The sequence below is a fragment of the Tasmannia lanceolata genome, unplaced genomic scaffold, assembly GCF_043159265.1.
Source record: "Tasmannia lanceolata isolate RefF3 unplaced genomic scaffold, GAP_Taslan_0.1 ptg000015l, whole genome shotgun sequence".
NCBI lineage: Eukaryota > Viridiplantae > Streptophyta > Magnoliopsida > Canellales > Winteraceae > Tasmannia > Tasmannia lanceolata.
In genome coordinates this window covers 20886114-20898534 of record NW_027518692.1, presented here as the reverse complement: position 1 = coordinate 20898534, position 12421 = coordinate 20886114, and the positions used below count along the sequence as shown (strand labels likewise).

Sequence of the window (12421 nt, the reverse complement as noted above, 5' to 3'; positions counted from 1 at the left end):
GGATTTTAATTACAAAACTGCCAGTGCAAAATCTTAATCTTAATTACCCTAATTAAGGGTTAATTTTACAAAAAATTCCCTCTCTATTACCCCATTATGGGGTTAAATACTTAAATTTACAAAATTCTCTCCACTCCGCTTCTTTGCACCCGAACATAAACTAGATGTTGAGGTCAAGACGATGAAAGAGACATTCAAGTAGCAAAAGAAAACAAACTAGTAGATTTTACAGAGCCTGGCCTCCTTGAATACAAAGGAAGATCTGTTCCACAACCACAAGTGAAACACGATCTCATGATTGTTTTTTCACAACCCGAAGGAGAAGGTGTTAGGTACCTTACAAATAAGCCAAAAGCTTCAGAGCCGATGGAATGCGTTAAGCAAGGCCCTTTAAACCTGTCCCATATCAGGCTGGGTCCTACCAAGTTTCATACTCAGGCAGGCAGACCCCCACTTAGGACCGTAACAGAAGGATCTTTGTCTAATTCGGGCTACCTCCTTCCATTAAGAAGGAGAAGCATTGAAATTGTTCAATTGAATTGAGAGATCTCATGGACCCATGTCTTGGAGGGAGGCTGGTTCGGCCCAACAGAATTTGAAGATTGTAGGCTTAGCAGAGCTCTGCATTATAGGCATGATCTGGGAATAGTCGTTCTCTACCATAACAATAGTGGCTTTTTCTACTTTTGAACATTAAAAGGTACTCTTGAAAGAACTATAGCTTGAAATGCACTCATGGTTTAGTCTATCGTCTCCTTCCACGGAAGCTACGAGCTACAAGCTACAAGCAAAAGCTAAAGACTTGAAACTGTCACTTAAAATAGGAATAACAAAGAACCACTCCACTTATCGTACTTGCACTTAAATGGAACTGCGAAACAACCATTTACTCCAGAAGTTTAAGCTGTTGGAGATGGCGTTATTTAATCTTTTGTACTTCAACACTCCCTTCACGTGTGGCCCCTCTTTTTAGGATTGGCCTACGTGTAGCACAACTGACCCCTCTATTGGGTTGGCTATTACATGTGGATTTTTAATATCACGAAGTTTTGAAAACCAATTACCATGAAAGCAGGTTGTTTCACATGGTATCAGAGCAAATGTCTTAAGTTCTAGGAGTAATTGGTCATTTGATAGGATCTAGATATATTGTTTCTCCTCTCAAGTACCTTCGCTGCCTTTAACCTGGAACATCTCGTAACAAAAGGAGTTCAGATTGAAATATCTGGCCTGAGTTCTCAAAATAATTGGTCTTTTGAGAGGAACTTGAACATAAATTTGAGTCTAATAATCAGTTTCCGACTCATAATCCTTTCTCAAAATCTAAAACCAACACGTCCTTACTTTTGAGTCCAATAATCAGTTTTGGACTCATAATCGGTTCTCAGAATTCAAACAAACAGGTCTCCAAATAAGCCAATAACAAGTCGAAAAAGGGTATTTTGGTCAAAGGCGAAACCAAAGGACATGTCTGTCATTCAGAGAACTAAATAGACATTTACGTCTACTATCACCCATTAGGGTTTTAAGGTTACTATAAAATGGTGTTTTAGGGTTCCTCTCAATCTCTACTTTCCTAAGCTTGGAGAAGGTCTGTGAAACTTTTCTTTTGATTTCTCACCGTTCAATTTAAATCTCTTTGTTAAAAAAATCATACTTTGTTTTTTATCTTCATCTATTCGATCTTTTTCCTTTCATTAGCCTCACATAACACGTCTTTTTCTAGGGTTTTCTTTATTTTTTTCATTAATCTGATCTAATTAGGGCTTTTCTTACTCTGGTATTCCTTTTAGACGTTTACCCCCCATGAATTTATTCTATTTTGTCTACTAGATTTTGATCTTTTATTAGATTTTACCATTTCAGTCAATTATTTTTCATGAATATGTAGTCTGTCTGCAGTGGCTAGGGTTTTAGATTTTTTCCCTTTCCATGATGGTGTTTCTGTTTAAGAATCTATTTTTGGTTGTTTTTTTTTTTTTTTTCTGAATCCTTTTCTTTGTGTGTGTGTAATCCTCTTTTAGATAAAATGGCCAATGTGCCTGGGGATCTGATATGGGAGATTGTGAAGAAAAACAACTCTTTTCTTGTTAAGGAGTTTGGAAACGGTTCTGCGAAGGTGCAATTAAGCAAGGAGAGCAATAATCTATACAATGTGCATTCCTTCAAGTATTCAGGTATCTCTTTAGGCTCTTTTTGGATTGCAAGAAAAATGTTTCTGATGGAAAATTTCTTTCTCATGAAAAATTCTTCTTTCCATATTTTAGAGGTGCAATAATATGATTATGGTCAATTTAGAGGGATATCATCATAATTTGAAGCTCCCTTCTTAAGTAAAAATTGAATAGGATTGGTTCAGAGGTGAAATAGTATGATTATGGTCAATTTAGAGGGATATCATCATTAATATGATTATGGTCAATTTAGTGGGATATCATCATAAATTGAAGCTCCCCTCTTAAGTAAAAATTGATAGGATTGGTTCAGAGGTGAAATAATATGATTATGGTCAATTTAGAGGGATATCATCATTAATTGAAGCTTCCTCTAAGTAAAAATTGAATAGAATTTGTTGAGAGGTGAAATAATATGGTTATGGTCAATTTAGAGGGATATCATCATAAATTGAAGCTCCCTCTTAAGTAAAAATTGAATAGGATTGGTTTAAGTTACCCTTTTTCATGTGTAATTAAAGTAGGGAATTTTGGAATTTTTTTTTTCCTTTCCAAACTTTTCCAGAAAATTCCTGCAATCCTAAGGATTTTGGTTATGGTCCTCTGTTGTTTTCTTGTGGAATCGCTGAAATTTCATGTTGGGTTTTTCTTATATGCCTTTTTACAAATTATAGGGCTTGCAAACAAGAAGACAATATCGATCCAGCCGGGTGGGAAAGACCTTTCTGTTGTGCTTTCGACGACCAAGACAAGGAAGCAAAACCAGCCAGCAAATCTGTTTCACAAGTCGGTTATGAAGAAGGAGTTCCGTCGGATGGCTAAAGCTGTTGCTAACCAGGTACGAGATCTTAGAAAATCTGTAATTTTGTTGCATGTTCATGAATTTTGTATTTTATAACCTTGAAATGGTGCTTTTTTGGTGATTCTATTTTCACTGTGGGGCTTGTTTGGCAACCATGGAAAAACCAAAAAAAATTCATGGAGTTTTTGCGACTTCTTAGGGGCCGTTTGGATTTGCGGATTTTAGAATCCAGATTTTAGTTTGAAAACAGTGTAAAAGAGGGTTCACGATCTGGCTGCTGCATGCTGCTCTGGCAGCGTTTCTTGGGTTTTAAGTAAGAAAAGCAGGTTTTAGAAATCTCATGATGGGGGAAAGGTTTCTAAAACCTGGTTTTCTTACTTAAAATCCAAGAAACGCTGCCAGGACAGCATGCAGCAGCCAGATCATGAACCCTCTTTTACACTGTTTTGAGACTAAAAACCTGGATTCAAAAATCTGCTTATCCAAACGGCCCCTTAATGTTTATGAAAAAGTGGAATGCTACCTTGTTTATGAGTAGCATATGTGTGTGTGTGTGTGTGTAGGACTTTTCTTGTTTTTTCATGTGGTTTATAATTTTATGATAGTTTAAGATGGAAATTTAGTAATAATTATAAGGAGTTGAATTCAAAGAGCATTCCAAGGGCCAGTTGCCAATTAGGTGTGTCTGGCATTGGTCTTTGTGTACTGTGAGTTGCTTGGAGGGAGGGACGGTTAATTTCTAGATTTCTGTGTTGGTGAAAATTGTTTTCCACTTATCTGCGGCTTTGAAAATGGTTGTTAGTGAATTATACCTGTTACTCTTGGCTTTTGGGCCTACTTGTTTGACTATATCTGCTTCTGTTATCCTATGGGTGCAAACCCAGGACTTGCAAGTTCTTTAAGGAGAAATTAGGAGCATAAAGTGTCTATTATTCACTGAAATTAGTATTGTCAACTCTCAACAGATTAGGCATTCTGGACAATGATCAAATTACGACTATGGTTTTGTATTTGTGTTAGCCTTGAAGTTAATTCATCAATAAGTATGATTCAACTTAAATAAAACATGCGTCATCTAGCTCAAATACATGGGTAGTAATGTCATAAAAGTCCGTATACAATCTGAATCAAAGTAAAGTGATCAATACTGTGGCCAAATACACTAGCTAGGATAGGGTAATCAAAAAAAGAGTATGGGTGAGAAGAGAGGTGATCAAAGGATGAAGACAGCAATATAGAATAAAAAAAGGTAACAGAAATAAAATAGGATTGATCTCATCGAATCGCATGCACATCAACCTCGCATGCACATCAACCTCGAATCCTGATTTGTAAGTCCAAGAGGAAGAGAGGCAACAACAATCTCAATCCATTCAGGGCCTGTATCATCCACCGAAGTCGTGTAAAATCGTAGGGCTGGTGATGGAAAATGAGTGTGAAGGTAGCAGTAGGTAGCTTGGTGACAAAGTGGACTGCAATATTGAAGAAAATTGTAAAAAAAAAAAATCCTAGGGCAGCAGCTAAAATAACTAGCTACCCTAAGAGAGGGAGGGACAGATCAGCAGAATGGAAAGGAGGGGAAGAATGGGAAACTTGTAGAAGTGTTAGACTTAGGGTGTGTTCGGCAATCATTAAATAACCGCATTCTCCACTTTTTTAGGCGTTAAGAATGTGAAAGCGCAAAAGTATCTCAAAAAGTCGTGTTCGGCAATCAGGCCCACTAAGCCCGTTTCTAAACTTTTGCCTTCTTTTTAGGCTAAAGGCAAGGATTCTTTGGAGCGACTAATAGTCGTTTCTAAGATTCTCATCAATCTGTTTCTCACCCGTTTAATTGGGCGAGAATGAGAAGCCTTGCCGAACACGCCCTTAATGTGGGCTTGTGGACCCATTTTTGTACTGTGTTAAGTGACATTCTTTTTTATTATTGAATATTGTTTTTACCTCTTTTATTATTAACTTTTCTTTTATTACACTCTTCTTTTATTCTTTAACCAATGTTTGTTGTAATATCCTCCCCCCCCAACCTAAAATCATAAACAAACTCTTATTCCAATAATATATTCCTTGTGTCATATTGGTCTCCCTTTCTTAGTAGACATTGGATGCAAAAGAGAACTAGATTAAATTGATGAATGGATTGTTATTTGATTATCTAATGTTTGATTTAGATTATGGTTGGCCAATTCTTAGATTTATTAGTTTGTTAAATGAATACCATATTTATATTATTACCAAATATGATAGTAATTAATAGTTTCTTTTGTATGTACGAGTCATCATTTCTAGATTTTTAGATGTTGCCTTGTCAAACAACTTGTATCAGTGTCGAAACACAACACACGAATCCATATTCACAAATCATTATTATATATACTTCCTATTTTAGCCATGTCCCTATTTCTAAATTTTGTGGGTTTGCCGTGTGCGACACTCCGCGTCGACACACGACACATGTCCGTGTCCAGTGTCCACAAATCATAGATCTAGGATAACATCATACCAAAATAGAAACAAACCATAAATTGAAAGTAGGCCCAAAAATAACAGCTATCCTAAAATGAAAACACTTAGGGTTGGATTACATCACTTTTCTCGTGTGGGTTGGACTCGACTTGTCGAGTAAATGTTAGTAATGTTGAAACATATCCTCTCAAAGTCGTGTAAAATCTGCCTAAGCCTCGTCAATCAACGTAATCTGGTCTATGTCCGATGTTGCTAATGATCTGTAGACCTGGCAAGAAGTGACCCGGCCCACCCGTATTTTTCGGGTCCGGGTCACTCATTTGTTACCCGTTTGAAAACGACCCACGGGTCCACCCGGCCCGTAAAAACTGGGCCGGTCTAGGTGGACCCGCGGGTGCCCGTAGAGAAGTGAAACATTTCATTTTGGCCCTTTTCTCGTAGTTTTCATATTTTGAGGCATTTTTTTGGTAGTTTTTTCCGTAATTTTTCTATAGAAGCACCTTCTTTCGGTATTTTTTTCCGTAATTTTTCTAATTTGAAGCATATTTCCCCGTAATTTTCTCCAAAACATAGTAACTTACCGCATGATTATTATTGCTAGCCACCTTTGTAGAAACGTACTTCCCCCATTCTTTGCAGTTTGCACCACGTCAATGAATAAGACAAATCTGAAAAAGTCAACATAAATGGCTATCATCACATGATCACATGAAAGTGTAAAGGATGGGCGTGAAGTAGCCTTTGGCGAAGGTGGCTAGCAAATCCCTATAAAAACAACAAAAATCTTAAAAAAACAAAAAAAAACAAAAAATCATTAAAAAAAAAAATGGGTGACCCGCGGGTCCATCCGGCCTGTACGGGTGGGGTCAGGGTCCACACTTAGTGACCCGTAAATTTTTGATCCGTTTTTTACCCGGCCCGACCCACCCGTTTGCCAGGTCTAATGATCAGGATATTTTCAATGCAATTTGAACTTCTCTCGCTTTAACTTGCCGTCTGCTCTTACTTGAAAACACTCTCATTGAACCTTCACCAAATCCCTAACACCGAATGAATGTTCTTTCTGGTGCTGTTTAGCAGCTACCTTGTGCTTCTCGTTGCCTGCACATAGTCGCTCAAACACCTATTTGTTAAAAGTTGATTCCAAATCATTTTTTAGCAAAAAGATCAACCGGACCCGACCCAAGTTGCACCTCTAATTAAAAGTTGTTTAAGATTGCCACCTTGTATGCTATAGTAGTTTGTATAATGGAGAAGAGAAAATATTAACTTCTGAATATTGAGCTCACTGGTTTTAACTTTTAGATAAAATTCTTTCCGTTCTATATTTGCTCTAACATCTCTCCTCTATTTTGGACCCTAGGTTGCGGATAACTACTACAGGCCAGACCTTAAAAATGCAGCACTCGCAAGGCTGAGTGCTGTGCACAGGAGCATTAAGGTTGCCAAGTCTGGTGTCAAGAAGAGGAACAGGCAAGCACTTAAAAAGTGAGTGATACAACTTAAATTTGCGGCATTGGTTTTGTTTGGATTCTAGAAGATTACTCTTAGAGGTGAATGAATTAGAACCTAGTTTCTTTATTTGATCGCACAAGATCTCTGTTGAGTTATGTGAAAGCCTAGCTAGTTTCTTCTGTTTTAGTTTGAAGTTGAACAAAATAATCTTTGCCTGTATTGACTTGCATAACAAGAGGTTGGTTTTTTTATGCAAATTTGCCCCGGCTGTATTTCTTTTTTCTTTTTCTTCTAATTATTGATTAGATATTCTGAGAGAAATTTTAAAAGTAACGGCAACTTGATCCATTTAAATCTCGTTTGGGGTTATAACAAGAAAATCTGAACTGTTGATTTTTTTTGTCTTTTTATCTAGTGTCTGTTAATGGTGAAGATCAGTGGTCTTGATTCGCATACATGTCTCTGTATGTCCTATGTAGGGCTCAAAATTAACTTTTACCATTGATTGTAAAAGTGACTTATGCCCCAGCCATTGGAGATTTCTCAGACTCCAATTTGTGGCCTTTAAATGGACAGAAAAAAAAAAAAACCGTGTATATTCACTAGCAATGTTTATAGATCACTAAGATCAGAAGCCTGGAATTGTCTGAAGGGGAAGAATTTTGATTCACACCATCCATAGTAAAGCCTAGAAAATAAATGGTTTAGATCATTTTCAATGTTGGCTGCACTTGTACTCTTTTTATTATTGGTAGGTAAGCTGGGATTGAAAACCCCCCAACCTCCAGATTGGGGAACAAAGCCTTGACCATTGAACTGAAGGTTCAATCCCAAAACGAGGTGGGGTCACCCATCCTAGTACATTACCCTCAACCAACCACGCTTAACTTCGTAGTTGAGATCTGGTGCATTTGTGCTGGTATGATTGCACCTTGAACTTGTACTCTTCCCACTCATATTCGTAAAATTAGCTCTGATTCTTTTGTAAAATTGGTGCAAGTCATGCCCATTTTGCCATGCATACAATTTGTTTTATATTTATCAGCCTTGATAAAACATGCAGATGCATCTTATAATTGGTACTTATACATTGAACATGCATATTTTTCCTGGAAATCTATGAGTGGGAAAGAGACCAAGTGGGGGCTACTTGCTCAATTAATCCAAATAATTTATTTTTTGCAAAATCTGCTACCATTGGACAATTTAACCCTTCAATTTTGGGGGCTTTCTTGATAATACAGACGGGAGCAAAATCCTCCACAAGATGATATCATCACCCTCCAATTTGTAGAGGGGTATCTCGATAAATATAATCAAAAGCCTCCACAATTAGATGATTTCTCCCTCCAATTCATCATACGTAAATAATTTTTTTGGGCACAACCTATTTATGTTATGGCCCATCAAATGGACGGTTTGGATCATCCAATGGCGCAGGCCGTACAGTATAGGGCTTACACCGTATAAAATCTCATCTATCAATAAGAAAATGACATACTGTTGAGGATCTCTTTGTTTGATGTTGTTCTCAAGAAAACTCAGGGTTCTATTTAGTTGCAAAAGTTTTTGGGGTTTATTAGGTGTTTCAGTTGATTTTGGAGGTCCTGCAGTTGTATGTTTTGATTCAAACTGCCTGGAGACTATTTGATTTACTTCTTCCTCCTCTCTTCCCAAGACTTTAGTTCCCTAATAGAGACTTGGGATGTAACACCTCTATGGGGATAAAATTAGAAAGATACATAGAGGATTAGCATAGCTCCAAGGATGACATTCACATATCGAGATATGTAGAGCTACTACACCAACTTTTCATCAAGAGGGTAGTAGCAAAACGCTTCTGTCGTGACACATGCGCGTAAAACCAAAAAAAAAAAAAGGTACCGCCCTTGATATTTGATCCAACAGCTGCCCACTTTTTAAGAGGCTGCTGTTGGATTAAATATCAAGGGTGGTACTTTTGAAGTACCACCTTGACGCTACTTCACGGTAGGGCACCGTATAACTTCTCATCTCATTAAGATGAAAAGGGTTTGGATCTTGAATGCCTCTGGCCTTTCCTTAAATCATTCTATCACCATTTGGCTTCATCTTCCCCTCCATTGCGGCTCGCTAAAGTATGGAGCATTCTGGCTCCTCAACGAGTTAGAGCGTTTGTCTGGTCGCTTTTCAGAGCAGGCTCCAAACTATTGATCATCTCTGCCGGTGAGTCAGTAGCCCAATTGCTAATCCATTGCGGGTGTGCAAGAGAGGTTTGGAATAAGATTCTGGACATTTTTGGGATCTCATGGGTTTTTAAAGGTAACATGTACTAGAGGGTGTGGATCAGGGAAGAATAGGGGCAAATATATCACTTCGATTTTTATTAATTTAATTCTTTAGGCCCACCTAGAACAAATGTGGGCCCTGCGGCCCACCTATTTTAATCTTCAAAATTCCATCTACGCAATTGACTCATGCAATGGGGACCGTGAGTGGAAATTGCATGACACAATAATTATGGGGAAATGACATATTTGCCCCCATTTTTTACTTGGGACAGCCACTTTATTTCTAAGAGCCGTCACTAGAAGGGCTGTCCGAAGTAAAAAGGAGAATATATCACTTCCCTAAATCTGTTGTTCTATCCACTTTTATGAATGTGAACATCTATCTCTTGTTTGGATAAATGGAAAATTTATATGAAAATGAGTTTTCGAGACCTTTGGGTAACTTATTTGTATGGGAATTTGTTTTTCCAAAATTAAACTTTTCCAAGATAGGAAAATTGACCAAGGAATATTTCCTTTCTAGAAAACATTTCCCCCATAAATAGATATAAAATATTCGAGAAAAAAAAAATTCCGGTAGGCGTTTAATTTTATTTAGAATGCTGAATTTTTTTAACTCCCTGCTGTTCAAAAACTTAAAATACATATAAGAGAGATTGGGGTGGTATTTTAGGTGGCCTTCATTGGATGGGTGAGAATTCAGTTAGGAAGAAAAAGGAAAAAAAAATTGCCGACCTTGAAAGTTTTTGTTTTTTAATTAAACTCATAAATGGCAAATAAAATTAGGTCGTTGGAGAGGTGATCACGGGCGGAAAATTGAAGAAATTGGCCTTAGATGCGGAGAACATGAGGTTCCAGGGCCCAAGAAAACTTGATATGACTGAGTTCACCTTGTTTGTTGGAGTTACTTTGCCTCCAAAGTTTAAGATTCCGGACTTCGACAAGTATGATAGGACCAGATGTGCAAGGAGCCACCTGAAGTGGTATATCTCCCTATTACGGCAGCTTCATGCTCACCCCTGAACAAATTGCTTCTTAACAAGGGTACCAAACAAGTGGTTTCTACACTGAAACCGGAGGAGCTCACTAAAAATTAAAACCTCCATAACTCTCTCATTTTAGGTCCAAAAGTTGTGAAATTTCTACGATTCAGAGGTCGTCAAATTCTCTTTCCACAGAAAGAAACCTCATCAAAAAATTCAGTGGGTGGAGAGAGTTATGGTCACTTTACCTAAAATAGCACTAAACCGTAATTTTGAGATAATACAGGGATTTATTTAGTAAAACAAAAATAACTCTCTCATTTTAAGTCCAAATCAAGTGAAATCGTTCTCTATCTACTCTTCTCGAAGTTTTCTATCAAACGCAACAAACGGCATCCAGAAAGTCAAACGGATGAGAGAGTTCAAGTCCGTTTTCTAAACCATAATTTTGATATGATACAGAGAGTAATTTAGTAAAACATCAATAACTCTCTCATTTTAAGTCCAAATCAAGTGAAATCTTTCTCTATCTACTCATCTCGAAGTTTTCTTTCAAACGCAACACAGACCTGAAAGCTCAAACAACGACCCAAGAAACCTTTACTTCCGTCGAGATGGAGGAGGAAGTCAGCCCAAATGACCCATCATCTTTCTGGGAAGATCATATTAAGATAGTGGTCAAGAGTTTATCTCCCCAGTACTTTCACTTCATGGCTGCTAATTACTATATATATTTTAATCATCTGATTAAAATGAGAACAAAGACAGAAGATGCACTAGCCAAGAGCTTGCGTGCAAGATCTTCTTCCGATACAAGGGACGGGAAGAAACCGATCGCCGAAAAAAGTTCACAATGTAAACTCTGCTCGTGAAAAGAAGGTGCTAGAAGTAGGGCGTTAGGTGAAACAGACCACGATATATTTCGAACCCCTTTCATACCCTCTTGTAGCGCTACTGTCACTGTAATCAAAGCCTATACAAAACTTAGTTGTCGTGATAGCTCTATGGCCACTATACTCAACAGTTGAATTGTGCATTGAGACTTTAGAACGAGATGACTGACGAATGTAGAGTGAAAAGGGGGTGTAAATTTTGTTTTATACCCATTTTATGTTGAAAGAAAAGGAGCTAAATGTATGTACTCGATTTCTTCTTTTTTGTGTAATGGTAGCTTTTTCCCACGAGAATGCGTCGACCCAAGCCAACAATCGACAATAATCCATGTGTTAAATTTTAAGCATGAGTCGATAGCCCAGTTTCTTCCAATAATACCTCAGATCCTTTCACACTATTAATTCAACAATTACTCGCATTCTTTTCTAATTTGATTTGAGCTCACCCTGTGATAGTAAAATCGACGAAGACATGATCGTTTATAAGGTTATTCATGCCAAAATGTTATCTTTGGTGCTTTATCACACCATATACACTACTTTATTAGTGGGTTTTTCCATACAAAGTGCATGCACTATTATAGAATGTCTAGCATGCACAATCTATGAAAAACTAGTTAGAAAAGTTTGAGGCATGGAGAATATTTAATTGTTATGATATAAGCTTCTATATATTATATGTTTCAAGAGATATTTGACAGATTCTGTCATAGATATTTAATGAAATAAAGGAAAATGACTTGAGGAGGATGGTAAGTTGGGGAGGGCCTCTGCTAGGGCTGCAACTCGGGTTAAAACTTAATGACTTGAGTACAGATTCTGTCCCTCTCGTGTCTATCCCTCTCCCACCCTCCCTCATCACTGGTAAGCTAATATTCCAAGATAAAAAATGATGGTGGCCAAAACATGCCCTTAAAGACATTCCTCAAGATATTTTTCAAGAAAAATGATAGAGAAGCTCTGATGAGTTGCTAAGATGGAGATTTCCAATTTAAAATTCTGGGTAGTCTACTGTGAATTTGAATCAACCAAGTAACAGATTTAATTAAGAATTGGCAGGAATCCCAAGTTTGTCAATAGACTAGACTTTTGACCTGCAAAATGTGTTATCAATTCCCAAAACCAGTATCATCATCACTGCCACTATTTTGGGATGAATTTTCAGGCAGTGATAAATTCACCCCTTAAAAGAAGAATACAGCCCCTTTAACATAAATCGTTAAGTTTTAATGCTTTTAGAGTTAACGCTTGCTCCTCCATAAAGATATCCTAATGATTTCTGTTAAAGGGGGTGTATTCTTCTTTCAAGGGGGTGAATTTATCACTGCTCTGAGTCATGGGTTGTATTGGGGGCCCACTTGGAAAAGTAATACGAATTAAA

At 37.5% G+C, this 12421-nt stretch overlaps 1 protein-coding gene across 1 annotated transcript; it reads left to right on the top strand.

Moving 5' to 3' along the window:
- The first annotated feature begins 1989 nt into the window (after window positions 1-1989).
- On the top strand, window positions 1990-7173 carry LOC143846660 (large ribosomal subunit protein eL28z-like). The gene is made up of 3 exons (XM_077355150.1): window positions 1990-2177; window positions 2849-3012; window positions 6803-7173. Exons 1-3 carry the CDS (start codon window positions 2030-2032, stop codon window positions 6929-6931), a joined length of 441 nt encoding a protein of 146 aa, XP_077211265.1. The 5' UTR covers window positions 1990-2029; the 3' UTR covers window positions 6932-7173.
- Window positions 7174-12421: the final 5248 nt, after the last annotated feature.

Bases quoted from the DNA above. Each gene is read 5' to 3' on its own strand.
- LOC143846660 (XM_077355150.1), top strand. From the start codon at position 2,030: ATGGCCAATGTGCCTGGGGATCTGATATGGGAGATTGTGAAGAAAAAC. The intron at 2,178-2,848 runs GTATCTCTTTAG...TACAAATTATAG, and splicing joins GCATTCCTTCAAGTATTCAG to GGCTTGCAAACAAGAAGACA. The intron at 3,013-6,802 runs GTACGAGATCTT...TTTGGACCCTAG, and splicing joins CTAAAGCTGTTGCTAACCAG to GTTGCGGATAACTACTACAG.